The sequence below is a fragment of the Cetorhinus maximus genome, chromosome 7 (assembly GCF_964194155.1).
Source record: "Cetorhinus maximus chromosome 7, sCetMax3.hap1.1, whole genome shotgun sequence".
Taxonomy (NCBI): domain Eukaryota; kingdom Metazoa; phylum Chordata; class Chondrichthyes; order Lamniformes; family Cetorhinidae; genus Cetorhinus; species Cetorhinus maximus.
Window position 1 is genome coordinate 83789858 of NC_135885.1, and position 14007 is coordinate 83803864.

Genomic DNA, 14007 nt, shown 5'->3' on the forward strand with positions numbered 1-14007 from the left:
GGGGTGGGTGGTATGTGGTAATCAGCAGGTTTCCTTGTCCACATTCGACCTGATGCCATGAGTCTTCATGGGGTCCGGAGTCAATGTTGAGGACACCCAGGGTAATTCCCTCCCGACTGTATACCACTGTGCCGCCACCTCTGTGGGTCTGTCCTGTTGGTAGGACAGGACATACCCAGGGTTGATCATGGCGGTGTCTGGGACATTATCTGTAAGGTATAATTCTGTGAGTATGACTATGTCAGGCTGTTGCTTGACTAGTCTATGAGACAGCTCTCCTAATTTTGGCACTATCCCCCACATGTTATTAAGGAGGTATTACAGGGTCGACAGGGCTGAGTTTGCTGTTGTCATTTCCGGTGCCTAGTTGATGCAGGGTGGTCCGTTTAATTCCTTTTGAACTATTTAGCAGTTTGATACAACTTAGTGGCTTGCTAGACCATCTCCAAGGTCATTTAAGAGTCAATCACATTGCTGTGAAAGAAAGGGAAAATGGGATATGAAAGTAAACTAGCAAGAAACATAATAATGGACTGTAAAAGCTTCCGTAGGTATGTTAAGAAGAAAAGATTAGCAAAGACAAATGTGGGCCCATTACTGGCAGAGATTGGAGAATTTACAATGGGCAATAAGGAAATATGTCTGTCTTCATGGAGGAAGATGCAGAACACCTCCCAGAAATACAAGAGAACCAAGGGGCTCGTGGGGATGAGGAACTGAAAGAAATTATTGTTAGTAAAAAAAAGTAGTAGTGGAGAAATTAACGGGACTGAAAGTTGATAAATCCCCCGGACCTGATGATCTACGTCCCAGACTGTTGAAAGAGGTGGCTGTAGGCTGTAGAGATCGTGGATGCATTGGTGGTCATCTTCTAAAATTCTATAGATTCTGGAACAGTTCCTGCAGATTGGAAGGTAGCAAATGTAATCCCACTGTTTAAGAAAGGAGGGAGAGAGGAAGCAGGGAACTAAAGACCTGTTAGCCTGACATCAGTAGTAGGGAAAATGCTAGAATCTATTTTAAAGGATGAGTTAACCAGAAACTAAAAAAATAATGGTAGGACTGGACAGAGTCAACTTGACTTTATGAATGGGAAATAATGTTAGGATTTTTTTTTGAGGATATGACTCAGAATAGATGAGGGGGAACCAGTGGATTTGGATTTTCAGAAGGGTTTCGTTAAGGTCCCACACAAGAGGTTAGCAAACAAAATTGGAGTGCGTGGGATAGTAGTAACGTACTGGTGTGGATTGAGAATTGGTTAACAGACAGAAAACAGAGTAGGAATAAACGGGCCATTCTCAGGTTGGCAGGCTGTGACTAGCTGAGTACAGCAAGGATCAGTGCTTGAGCCCCAGCTGTCCACAATATATATCAATGATTTGGATGTGGGGACCAAATGTAATATTTCCAAGTTTGCTAATGACACAAAACCAGGTGGGGATGAGCTGTGAGGAGGATGCAAGGGGACTTCAAGGGGATTTAGACAGACTAAGTGATTGGGCAAGAACATAGCAGATGGAACGTAATGTGGAAAAATGTGAAGTTATCCACTTTGGTAGGAAAAACAGAAATGCAGAGTATTTCTTAAATGGTGAGAGATTGGGAGTGTTGATGTCCAAAGGGATCTGTGTATCCTTGTTAATGAGTCACTGAAAGCTAACATGCAAGTGCAGCAAGCAATTGGAAAGACAAATGGTATGTTGGCTTTTATTGAAAGAGTATTTGAGTACAGGAGTAAAGATGTCTTGCTGCAATTGTATAGGGCCTTGGTGAGACTGTACCTGGAGTATTGTGTACAGTTTTGGTTCCTTACCTAAGGAAGATTATACTTGCCATAGAGGGAGTGCTGCAAAGCTTCACCAGACTGATCCCTGGGATGGTGGGATTGTCCTGTGAGGCGGGACTGAAGAGACTGGGCCTGCAATCTGTAGAGTTTAGAAGAATGAGGGGTAATCTCATTGAAACATACAAAATTCTTGCAGGGCACGACAAGGTAGATGCAGGAAGAATGTTTCCTCCTTGCTGGGGAGTCTGGAACCTGGGACACAGTCTCAGATTAAGGGATAGGCTATTTAAGACTGAGATGAGGAGGAATCTTCACTGACAGGATGGTGAGTCTTTGGAATTCCCTACCCCAGAGGGCTGTGGAGGCTCAGACATTGAGTATATTCAAGGCAGAGATTGATAGATTTCTAGATAATAAAGACACCAAGAGATTTGGGGATGTTGCGGGGAAAATGGAGTTTAGGTGGAAGATCAGCCATGATCTTGTTGAATGGCGGAGCAGGCCCAAGGGGCCAAATGGCCGCCGCCTCCTATTTCCTACATTCCCCCTTTCGAAGGCACTTGGTGCCCAACCGTGAGACCCAGCATCGGGAAGCTGGAGGCCGCTGAAAGCCACCTCCTTGCCCGTGCCTCTGATCTCCTTCGCACCCTCTCCCATGACCCCTATCTGGCCCTCACTCTCATCTGAGTCCAGAGATCCACTAACTATCCCTGGCGAAGGTGCTGGAGCACCACTGGCAGCAACCACTGCTCCCGGTGGCACTGCCAACAATGGAGAGCCGTTGGCATTTAATTGGCTGGCAGTTCTAGATGGTTGGGATTTCCATCCCTGGGGTCCTGAATCCCAGGGAAGGCCCAACGCTAGCCAGTTTTGGTTGGGCTCTTCTCCTCCACCCCACCCTCCTGAACAGAAGTGACATGGGTTTCCCACTGGTTCTGAGACTGCTGGGCGAGACCTGCGTCAGCAGCATTAAATTCTGCCCACTGTTGCTGCAGTTATGTCCTTCACTGTTATACACTCCAGGGCGTCCTGTAGGACCCCTAGTGTAGTTCCTCCATTGTGTAGCAGTTGTGGGCAGATGCCAACATATCCACAATCTGCACCAGCTGCTTGGAAACAGTGTGTACTTTCCCACACATGAGATTCATGTTCTCTTATCATGATCTGTTTGAAAATCTGTCCTCTGGAATTGGAGTCCCAAGCTTCTCAGCCAAGGACAGTCATTTCTCCACCTGTCATGAAGCACCAGCTTGTTCTCCTAGTTTGACTCCCAGACCAATCTGTGTTCTTCCCACTGACTTGTTAACTGTATCCTTGCAAGTGGTATATCTGGGTTGCTGAAATACAAAACATGCCATGACAGATCTTTTGAGGCTGGGGGAGGAGTTCTTGTGCTTGATGTGTCAGACCTCTCTTCTGAGGACATATCTTCTTGTTCATGAGTTTCTGCTTGTTGGTTAAAGAAAGGAAATTACATTTCTAAGGGTTGATTCTTGCATGTCACTTGACAATGTTACAGCTCAGTAATCGATTCAGCTATAAACTTTGTCTCAAAATTGCACCAACCCACTATACATTACTATCTCATCTTCCTTTACTAACTCTGCCTACCCCTCATTTGTGTCCCCCTAATGGTGGTTGTGCCCCTCTCCTGTGTCCATTTTTTGGTGCTGATTTTATTTTACAAGAGGAAAAAGCACTAAGAATGGAATCTTAGTGGAAACTCTGTTTTCATCCAGTTTGCCTGTATCCGTACTATGGAGATATTGCTTTTGGTGGGGGTTAGCTTTAATCACCTACCCTTTACACTCTTATTTTGTGTCAGGCACAGAGAGAATACACAGTGATATGGTAGGAAAGAGATGTGGGTATGCTTCTTGAGAATATAAAAGTTTTATGCTCACCCAGTCAATTATATTGAGGGAATGGTGAGTATGGAGTTGTCATGCCTCTCAGATGTACAGGATTCTTCTTTATTTCTGCTCCTCATAGGAGATGGAACAATGTCCTGTCTACATTTTGCATCACAGCACAAAAATGCCATCCTCATCTCACCAGATGCATTGTTCTCAGGACTTAGCAATCTCCTCTTGATGGAGATAATTCCCATTTATGTCACCTGAGCAAAGCAACTTCAAAATCTTGTGAAAAATGCTATCTGCATACACTTTAATGCAATCCCACATTTACAGTCCTGTTTGCTCTTGGTGGCAGCAAGCAATTTCTGGGTCCTTTTAAATTAGCCTCATGCTTCTCCTCGGTTGACTAACTGTTGCATTCCAAAAGGAGCCTGTTGGAACTGCACATTATTTAATTCCTGGATCTACTGCAAGCTGCAATTCCAGAAATTCCTTCATCCTTATGTGTGGGCATCAGAGGGAGGCAGGCGGTTTCCAGGCTTTCAGCAATGTTATGGGCCAGTGTGGCAGGGTTAGAGAGGAGGGATTGAATTTTAAAGGGCTGCTTTGATCATGGAGAAAAAAATACTTTGAGATCTTCAACCAGCAGCAAAGTTGGCAGTTCCACCTCACCTGAGATGGTTGGTACCATAAAAATCCCTGCTGTCTGCTCAAATTATTTAAATTTCTCTGTGTCAATAAATCAGCTGGTTTCATGGACACAGTCATGGAGGAGGCAGAAAGTCCACTGCCATTGCAGCACAAAGGTAACCTGTCCCATTTTATTTTGTGAGAAACGGATGATCAGATGTTGGCATCTCACCATCTAGGAAACCCGACCTACTGTCATGTTTTCCATCACAAATACAGTTTGTGACTAACTATTCAGCTACAACAGATATTTAATCTGGATTTTTACAACATACAGCTGTTGACACTAGAAAACACTCCAACTTCAATTATCAAATATGAGCAAGTGGTTACCATTTTACCCAGCATGTACTTCTCTATTCAAACAGGCAACATGACTTCAAACAGATTTTAGTCCCAAAGGTCACTTTTATTAAATCTTGATGGATTCCCCAGGGGATGTGATAGATTAGATACCAAACTATATTAATGTGCCTGCATTGTATTAGACTGACAGGAGGAACATTTCCTATAGTCTAAGAAGTTAGCTTTTATATTGTGTCATATTCCATGTGTCTCACATTCCATAGCACATTTATAGTGCTCTTGCCTCGGTATCAGAGGGTTGTGAGTACAAGCCCCACTTCAGATATTTGAGCGCGTAATCAACTCTGGCACTTCAGTGCATTACTGAGGAGCTGCTGCACTATCTGAGGTTCCACCTTTCAGATGAGATGATAAACCGAGCCATGTCTGCCCCCTCTAGTAGGGTAAAGGTCCCAAGGCATTTTTCCAAAAAGAGCACGGGTGTCATACAGTCATAGGGTCTACAGCACAGAAAAAGGCCCTTTGACCCATCGAGTCTGCGCCAGTCAAACAAGTACCTAACTATTCTAATTCCATTTTCCAGCACTAGGTCCATAGCCTTGTATGCCATGGCATCACAAGTGCACGTCCAAATACTTCTTAAATATTATGAAGGTTTCTGCCTCTGCCACCCTTTCAGGCAGTGAACTCCAGATTCTCACCACTCTCTGGGTGAAAAAATTCTTCCTCACATCCCCTCTAAACCACCTGCCCTTTACCTTAAATCTATGCCCCCTGGTTATTGATCCTCCACCAAGGGGAAAAGTTCCTTCCTGTCTACCCTGTCTATGCCCCTCATAATTTTATACACCTCATTCATATATCCCCTCAATCTCCTCTGCTCCAGGGAAAATAACTCCAGTCAATAACTGCACGCAATACTCTACCTGTGGCCTAACCAGCATTTTATACAGTTCCAGCATAACCTCCCTGCTCTTATACTCTATACCTCGGCTAATAAAGACAAGTATCCCATATGCCTTCTTAACCACCTTATTTACCTGTCCTGCTACCTTAAGGGACCGGTGGACATGCACACCAAGGTCCCTCTGATCCCAGGGTCCTACCATTCATCGTGTATTCCCGTGCCTTGTTTGTCCTGCCCGAGTGCGTCACCTCACACTTATCTGGATTAAATTCCATTTGCCACTGATCAGCCCATCTGTATCCTCCTATAATCTAAGACTATCCTCCACATTATTTACCACCCCACCAGTTTTCATGTCATCCGCGAACTTACTGATCAACCCTCCTACATTCAAATCTAAATCACTTATATATACCACAAACAGCAAGGGACCCAACACCGATCCCTGTGGAACCCCACTGGACACAGGCATCCAGTCACAAAAACACCCCTCGACCATCACCCTCTGCTTCCTGCCACTCAGCTAATTCTGGATCCAATTTGCCAAATTGCCTTGGACCTCATGGGCTCTCATCTTCATTATCAGTCTCCCATGCAAGACCTTATCAAAAGCATTGCTGAGGTCCAAGTAGACTATGTCCAATGCATTGTCCTACACACCTGTCGCCTCTTCGAAAAATTCAATCAAATTGGTCAGACATGACCTCCCCTTAACAAACTCATGCTGACTGTCCTTTGATTAATCCCTGCCCCTCCAAGTGTAGATTAATTCTGTCCCTCAGCATTGCTTCCTATAGTTTCCCCACCAATGAGGTTTGACTGACTGGCCTGTAGATCTCCGGTTTATCCCTTCTTCCCTTCTTGAATAACGCTATCACATTGGCTGTCCTCCAGTCCTCTGGCACCTCTCCTGTGGACAGAGGTATTGAAAATTATTGCCAGCGCACCTGCTATCTCCTCCCTTGCCTCACTCAACAGCCTGGGATACATTCCATCCGGGCCTGGAGATTTATTTACTTTTAAGCCTGCCAGACCCTTAGAACCTCCTCCCTTTCAATGCTAATTTTTTCAATTATATCACAGTCCTTCTGCCTGATTTCCATACCCACATCGTCCCTCTCACTAGTGAACACCGACACAAAGTATTCATTTAGGACCCTACCTGCGTCTTCCGGTTCCACACCCAAATTACCACTATGGTCCTTAATGGGCCCTACTCTTTCCCTAATTACCCTCTTACTCTTAATGTACTTGTAAAATAACTTTGGATTTTTCTCTATTTTACCTGCCAATGTTTTTTCATGCCCCCTTTTTGCTCTCCTAATTTCCTTTTTAAGTTTCCCCTCTACACATTCTATACTCCTCTTGAGCTTCTGCTGTTTTGAGCCCTCAGTATCTGCCATAAGCCTCCCTTTTTCTCTTTATCCAATCCTGTATATCTCTCGACATCCAGGGTTCCCTGGATTTGTTGGTCCCGCCGTTTATCTTTACTGGAATATGTTGGCCCTGTATTCTCCCTATTTCCTCCTTGAATGAGTCTCACTGCTTCAACTCAGATTTACCCAAAAGTAGCTGCTCCCAGTCCACTCTGGCCAAATCATATATGACCTTCTAAAAATCGGCCTTTCCCAATTTAGAACTCTGATTTCTGGCCCATCCTAGTCCTTTTCCATAACAACCTTGAATCTAATGGAGTTATGATCACTATCTGCAAAATGCTTCCCCACTGATACCTCTACCACTTGTCTGGCTTCATTCCCTAAAGTTAAGTCCAGGACCGCCCCCTCTCTTGTAGGACCTTCTGTATACTGGCTTAAAAAGCTCTCTTGGATGCATTTCAATTATTTTGCTCCCTCTAGACCTATCACACTATGACTAACCCAGTTAATGTTGGGGAAGTTGAAATCCACCAATTTACTACCCTATTATTTTTACACTTCCCTGAAATTTGCCTACATATCTCCTCTTCTATTTCTCTCTGACTGTTTGGGGGCCTATAGTACACTCCCAGCAATGTGATTGCTCCTTTTTCTGTTTTTAAGTTCTTTCAATATGGCTTCATTTGAGGAGCCTTCTAAGATGTCATCCCTCCTTACTGCTCTAATTGATTCCTTGATAATTTTTGTGATACCCCCACTTCTTTTCCCCCCTCCCCTGTCTCACCTGAAGACCCTATATCCTGGAATATTGAGCTGCCAATCCTGCCCCTCTCTCAACCATGTCTCTGTGACAGCAATGACATGATACTTCCATGTGTTAAATTTGTGCCATCAACTTATCTGGCTTATTCGTCAGACTCCTTGCATTATAATAAATACCATCCAGACTTGCCAAACTCCCTTGTGCCTTAGCTGGCCTATAATTTCTATGCCTTCCAGACTCACTTGCTCTCTCTTCTAATTTTGGCTGTGCATCTCCCCCTGCTGAACCTCCTCTCAGGATCCCACCCCCTGCCAAGTTAGTTTAAACCCTCCCCAACAGCAGTAGCAAACCTCCCCGCAAGGATGTTGGTCCGTTCCGGTTCAGGTGCAACCCGTCCAGCTTGTACAGGTCCCACCGCCCCCAGAAACGGTCCCAACATCCCAGAAATCTAAAGCCCTCCTTCCTGCGCCATCTCTCCAGCCACGCATTCATCTGGACTAACACGTGATACCGGAAGTAATCCAGAGATTATTACCTTTTGAGGTCCTGTTTTTTAATCTGCTTCCTAGCTCCCTAAATTCTGCTTGCGGGACCTCATCCCTATCTCTGCCTATGTTGTTGGTACCAATATGTACCACAATCTCTCTGTTTGCCCTCCCACTTTAGAATGCCCTGCAGCCGTGCCGTTCATTGACATCCTTGACCCTGGCACCAGGGAGGCAACATACCATCCTGGAGTCACGTCTACGGCCACAGAAACGCCTGTCTGTTCCCCTTACTATCGAGTCTCCTACCACTATTGCTCTTCCCCTCTTTTTCCTCCCCCCCCCCCCCCCCCCAATCCCCCGTGAAGCTGATCCACTCAGTACCAGGAGCGTGGCTACACTTCCCAGGGGAACCGTCACTCTCACCATTTTCCAGCACAGAAAAACGGTTCTTGAGCGAGATGCACCGTGGGGATTTCCTGACTACCTACCTGACACCTTTCTTCTCACTGACGGTCACCTATTCCCTCTCTGTCTGCACTTCCATAAGCTGTGGGGTGAGTACATCGAAAATCATGCTATCCATAAAACTCTCAGCCTCGCGGATGCACCTCAGTGTCTCCAGCCGCTGCTCGAGCTCCGAAACTCGGAGCTCAAGTAGCTGCAGCTGGTGGCACTTGCTGCACATGTAGTTGGTCAGAGTGTAAGGAGCGTCTAGGACTTTTCACATGTTGCAGGCGGTACATAACATGTGACTGAGCTGCCCTGCCATGCCTCTAGCTAAATGTAAAACTCTTTAAGTTAAATACAGTTTTAAAAAAAAAGTTTAATTATTTATGTACTTTAAATCAAAACTAGAACTCTTACCTTTCCTTAGCTTAATCTATTTTAAACTGGAGAAGAACACTTACCACTACTCACCAATCAGCTCTCATCTTTGTGCTGACATCACTTTTTGAAGCTTCCCCGCATTCACGCTGGTTTTGTCCTGGCCAACAACACTCCTCAGTCAACACTAACTAAAACATTTGTTATGATCTCAGCTAATGTTACTACTGGATAAGTCAGATTCCAGGGTGGAACCTGGCTTGATAGATCCTATCTTTTACTTTTTGTTCAGAAATGTGAAGAGTGGCTGCTGAACAGAGTCACAGGAGTCAGCTGATGAACTTTTAACAAAAGAATGAAACATTTATTAAACAAAAAAGATGAACTATATTACAATACTCCTTCACCCACAACTATCCCTTTACAGATTCATAAGGATAACACCAGTTACAAAAGCTTCTTATACTCTCATGATCATAATAAGTACACAGTCCATGTAAACCAATAGGTGACCTAAGCTCAGACACACCACACTCTGAAACCAAGTGACTAGATCCCACCCTAAACAGATGCAATGGGTGTATCTTCAACTCCCCCCCCCCCCCCCGCCCCACCCCCAGACACTTGTCACACCGTGAGGCAACCAGTCTCACTGAACTCTTTCACACGAGGGTTTCCAATCTCTTGAACAACTCACTTTGGAATCTTCTCCCAAACCGACGCTTTTTCTCAGATGCCTTCCACAAGGGTCCACCTCCAGGGTTTCAAACTCTCCTTCCAATGTACCCTGGATTGCCACTTGCATTCAAGCTTCCTCCTACCCACTCTCGCTCAAATGCTCAGCCGTGCCAACAGAACACCACTGCTTCACATGCCCACAGTAAAGAGTTTCAGACTTTTGGCTGTCTCCTTGGATCTTCTGGCTTCTTGCAAGCCTATATTGCTTTAAGTCTGCACCCAGCAGCTTTCTCCCTTCAAGCCTGGAACCTTTCTCTGCTCCTTACCCTTAACTTCACTTAACAGGACCTTTTCCAGATTCCTGTTCCCTCTGACTAGAAGATCTTCTTGGGCCCCCTCTTCTGTTCTTTGGGGAAACCTGCTTCCTGCAGCTCCCCCTTTGTCTAGCTTCTCATGGCAGCTGATTTCAATTTTAATTTGGGACTTGCTATTTGTCCCTCTCCTATGTTGCTTCTGCTGGCAACTTCTTTTCAACTTTAGAGCACACTGACCAATTGAACTCAAACTGCTTTTGGTTTCTCTGTCTCTGTTGGCGGGGGGTGGGGTGGCGGGGATTGGGCTCCCTCTTTGGACCACTGTTGCTAGGCAACAGCACAGGTTTTTTCCTATTTTGTTTTAACTTCCCTAAACCACTACCCAGCCCCGACTTTGTTAACACAGCTCCCCACTTCAAGGGCCATAAAACTTATTAAAAATGCAGGCATCTCTTAAAGTAACTCTAAAACTCAGGTTTCATCCTTTTAACCCACAAAATACAGAAATATAAAATTAAACTTAGATATACCTTATTCCTAACACACCAAATACACATACAACCATCTCTTGTTCCTAACACATTATCTGGTTATTACCACATTGCTGTTTGTGGGATCTTGCTATGTGTAAATTGACTGCTGTGTTCCCTACATTACAACTGTGACCACACTTCAAAAATAGGTAATTGGTTGTAAAACTCTTTGAGGCATCCTGAAGCTGTGAGAGGTGCTATGCAAATGCAAGTCTTTCTTTCATCTGCGTGGCCAAGAGTAGGTGGGGTGGAAACAGGACTCCAGCCTCTGGGTGAAAAGTTAATGAGCAATTGTTATCTGAAATTTGGCCTGAAAATCATTAGTCACTTGGATTTTTTGGAAGTTGCATTCACAAGCCATGACAGTACTGTTTTGAAATTTTAGTGCAATTCTGTAAAGCAGAATTGAATTTGGTTTACCTAGGTCAGCTTGTGTAACATCCTAGCATAAATGACATTTCAACATATTCGAAATAAAAGGATTTCCTATTTCTTGTAGATCGCTTAGAGACTGCCAATAAACAGTTGGCCAGCAAGGAGTACGATGGTACTGAATATAACATGACAACAGAGGACCATTATACGACACAGAGTAAGTACTACAGACCACAATTCCTAGAAATAGTTTTATGAAATATGAGGGTGGGGATGTTATGTGCATTACAGTAAAAAAATGAAATTAACAAAATGGTGAAAATTTGCTTTCACTGCAGAAAATGATGTCCTTTGGTAGGGTGGATCTAAACCAATCTCTGCAAAGTGTGATTTTTGTTTTAAGGTGAATTGGCAGTGAATATTATATTTACTATTTTTCACTCTATTTGTAACAATATGTAAGGGCAAATAGAGAGGCTGAGCTGTTTGTTTCATTGTAATATTTTTTGTACAAAGGACAAGTAATTCAACATTTCCTTGAACAAAATGTAAAAGGTTAAAATTCAGTCAGTGCATTTCCAGAGGCAGTTCTTCCTTTCCTCAGTCAGATTCAAATTCCTTCTATTTTCCTTGCGCTCACAACATTTTTCTTCTCATTTAAGGCTCGCAAGTCTGAATATGTGTATTTTTTTTTTTACTTTCTGATTGGAATGGAGGGACTTTGAATTCCTTTGAATTTATTTTAATAACGTGCCTAATTTCTGTCTAGTCCCGACAGGCTGCCAAGTTACACAGTTATTTGTGCTGCCCAGATGGATGCAATTTACAGTAAACAATTCTAATGCAATGCCATTTTTTGTAATCCGCATTAGGTCGTGTATTGAGTGCGAGTGAAGTCTGCAGTGTGGTTAGCTGAGTGGACAGTTGTCTGGTGCATGTGATTTGGATGGAAAGACCATGTTTTTCAGCCTAAACATTTAGAATGAAAGAATTAAAGAACCTAAGAGACTGGAGTCTATGAAATTTTGGAACAAGGGAAAATGAGTATCAACACATCCACTGCCCATTGCTAAGGCCATCAGCAAGTATTCTCAATTCTCAGCTAAGGTGTTAGGACAGTGTCCTGCCTGAGAACAAAATATTCAATTTATTTAGGAGACTGTTTAAGATTGGGATTGGCCTATACAGGTTTCTTTTCATGATGCCAATGTGATATTGATGGATGGCCATAGATTAGGGCTTCATTCCTTTTCAGCTAGAAATATTGTCTATCTCTGAGCAGTGCCTGTGGGAAAATAAAAGTAATAACTTTATAAATATATGTTTTTTCAAAAAGGAACAATTCCAACAGTTTCACAGTAAACCTATATTATTGTATTCATTGCCAGGAGGGTTTGTACAGAGGTTCATTTGAAGCTCTTCAGAGAATGCGAGTCCCTCACTTTGTATTTAAGGCTGTGACCTGCTTGGCTTCTAATTGATTTACAGGCTCTGCTGAGCCTCTTATGAATGTGACCAATTGCAGTGTTTTCCATTACAAAATATGAAATCACATCAAAGGGAAAGGAATCTGATGCTTCACAAAATTCTACAGTGACTCTCAACCGTTTTATCCTAGTTCATAAAAGTGATGATCACATTGTATTCATTTTATTCCTCAAAACTTCCAACCTTTTATTCTGTCAACCAACAAAGGTAGAATGTAGGAAGAAGGACATTGAAATTACATAGCACATTTCACAATATCATATAATCCCTAAATATGGGTAAGGATATTCTACATCCTCTATTTTTGGAAGAATATCCCAGAAATGGCAACAACTAGAGTGCCAGCAGAGCTACATTGTGGCCAATTTCCCAATCCAGCCTGCCGTGCTACTTGCCAAAAACAGGCAGTAAAGGGGAGGACACTTTAGCCCTGTATGACTTTTGGGCTGTACCTTCAGCTAGACACAGCAACGTTATTTTAAATGGGAAAGTGCATCAGGACCCACATTTAAGTTTTCGCAAATTACAGGGCCAGTTGGGTCATTCCAGTTTACAGATTAATTGTATAACCATCCACAGCAGAAATTGACCATGTGTTATATGTCATGAATTTTCAAGAATTTGCTTTTGTAAGTGATAACATATGCTTAAGGCATGGAGCAGTAAACACATTTTATAAATATCCTTGATCAGTTGTAGTAATATCTCTAATTTCTGTCTTACCATTTTAATTTTTACACAGAAAAACTATTAGCGAACACAAAAATCTGTAAGAATTGCTTTGCACCAACAGTATACTGCTTAAATCTTTCGTTGAATGTTTTCTCAAACCTGCACATTACTTTTTTTTGTTTTTCAATGTGGATTGCTTTGCTATTGGATTTTTTCTGATATCAAGTGATCAGAAACTTGATACAAGATGTCAGGAGGAGCAACTTTGCATAAAAATACCCTACATTGAAAGGAAGCTGTGATGTTGACTGCAGCTAATTAAAAATAAACAACATATTATGACATTACATTATGGTCTAGTCTGGACTCAGTTTACACCTTAAACCAAACATAGGCCATGATGTAATGTCACATATGTATAAAAATAAATCCGATGCAACCATGCCAAATTAAGATTTTTCTTTAATTCTAACCATTTCTTTCCTTAGAAACTGGCAGAGTTAGAATTTATTAATCAAACTTCTAGGACTCTGAATCCTAACAGTAAATCCACCATTAGACCTGAATATGTTGAGTAAAATGAGAATCTTGCAATGTGTGATAGCAGCTTCATTTCCATAACTAAATGGTCAGAAATAGTGTGTCCAATTCTATATTAGCACATTCCCTTGAATTAAGTTTGGATGGAGCACATGTTGGGCATGCCAACAGCAGCTGCATTGCCGGTTAAAGATCTACAGTTTCTCGCTGGATTACCCATGCCAGGAGTTTTGCATACTTTAAATAAACACAGCACATAGTGAGCTTCAAGCATCACACTCTAACCTGGACCACGAGAAATGCCATTTGTTGCTGTCTGAAGATGCTCTGGTTTGGCAGCTTGCCAGCCCTGTTTCTCTACCCTGTCTGTTGGCCTCTCTGAACCTGTTTCCTTTATGGAA

At 42.9% G+C, this 14007-nt stretch overlaps 1 protein-coding gene across 4 annotated transcripts in view; it reads left to right on the forward strand.

The window, feature by feature from the left end:
* amotl1 (angiomotin like 1) overlaps nucleotides 1-14007 on the forward strand; it is a 148013-nt gene that overhangs the window by 85959 nt on the left and 48047 nt on the right. For all 4 annotated transcript variants that reach the window (XM_078545779.1, XM_078545780.1, XM_078545781.1 and 1 more), the window contains one exon: nucleotides 11031-11123. In XM_078545779.1, the coding sequence (XP_078401905.1) occupies nucleotides 11031-11123 (93 nt within the window). The remainder of the gene's footprint in view (nucleotides 1-11030; nucleotides 11124-14007) is intronic.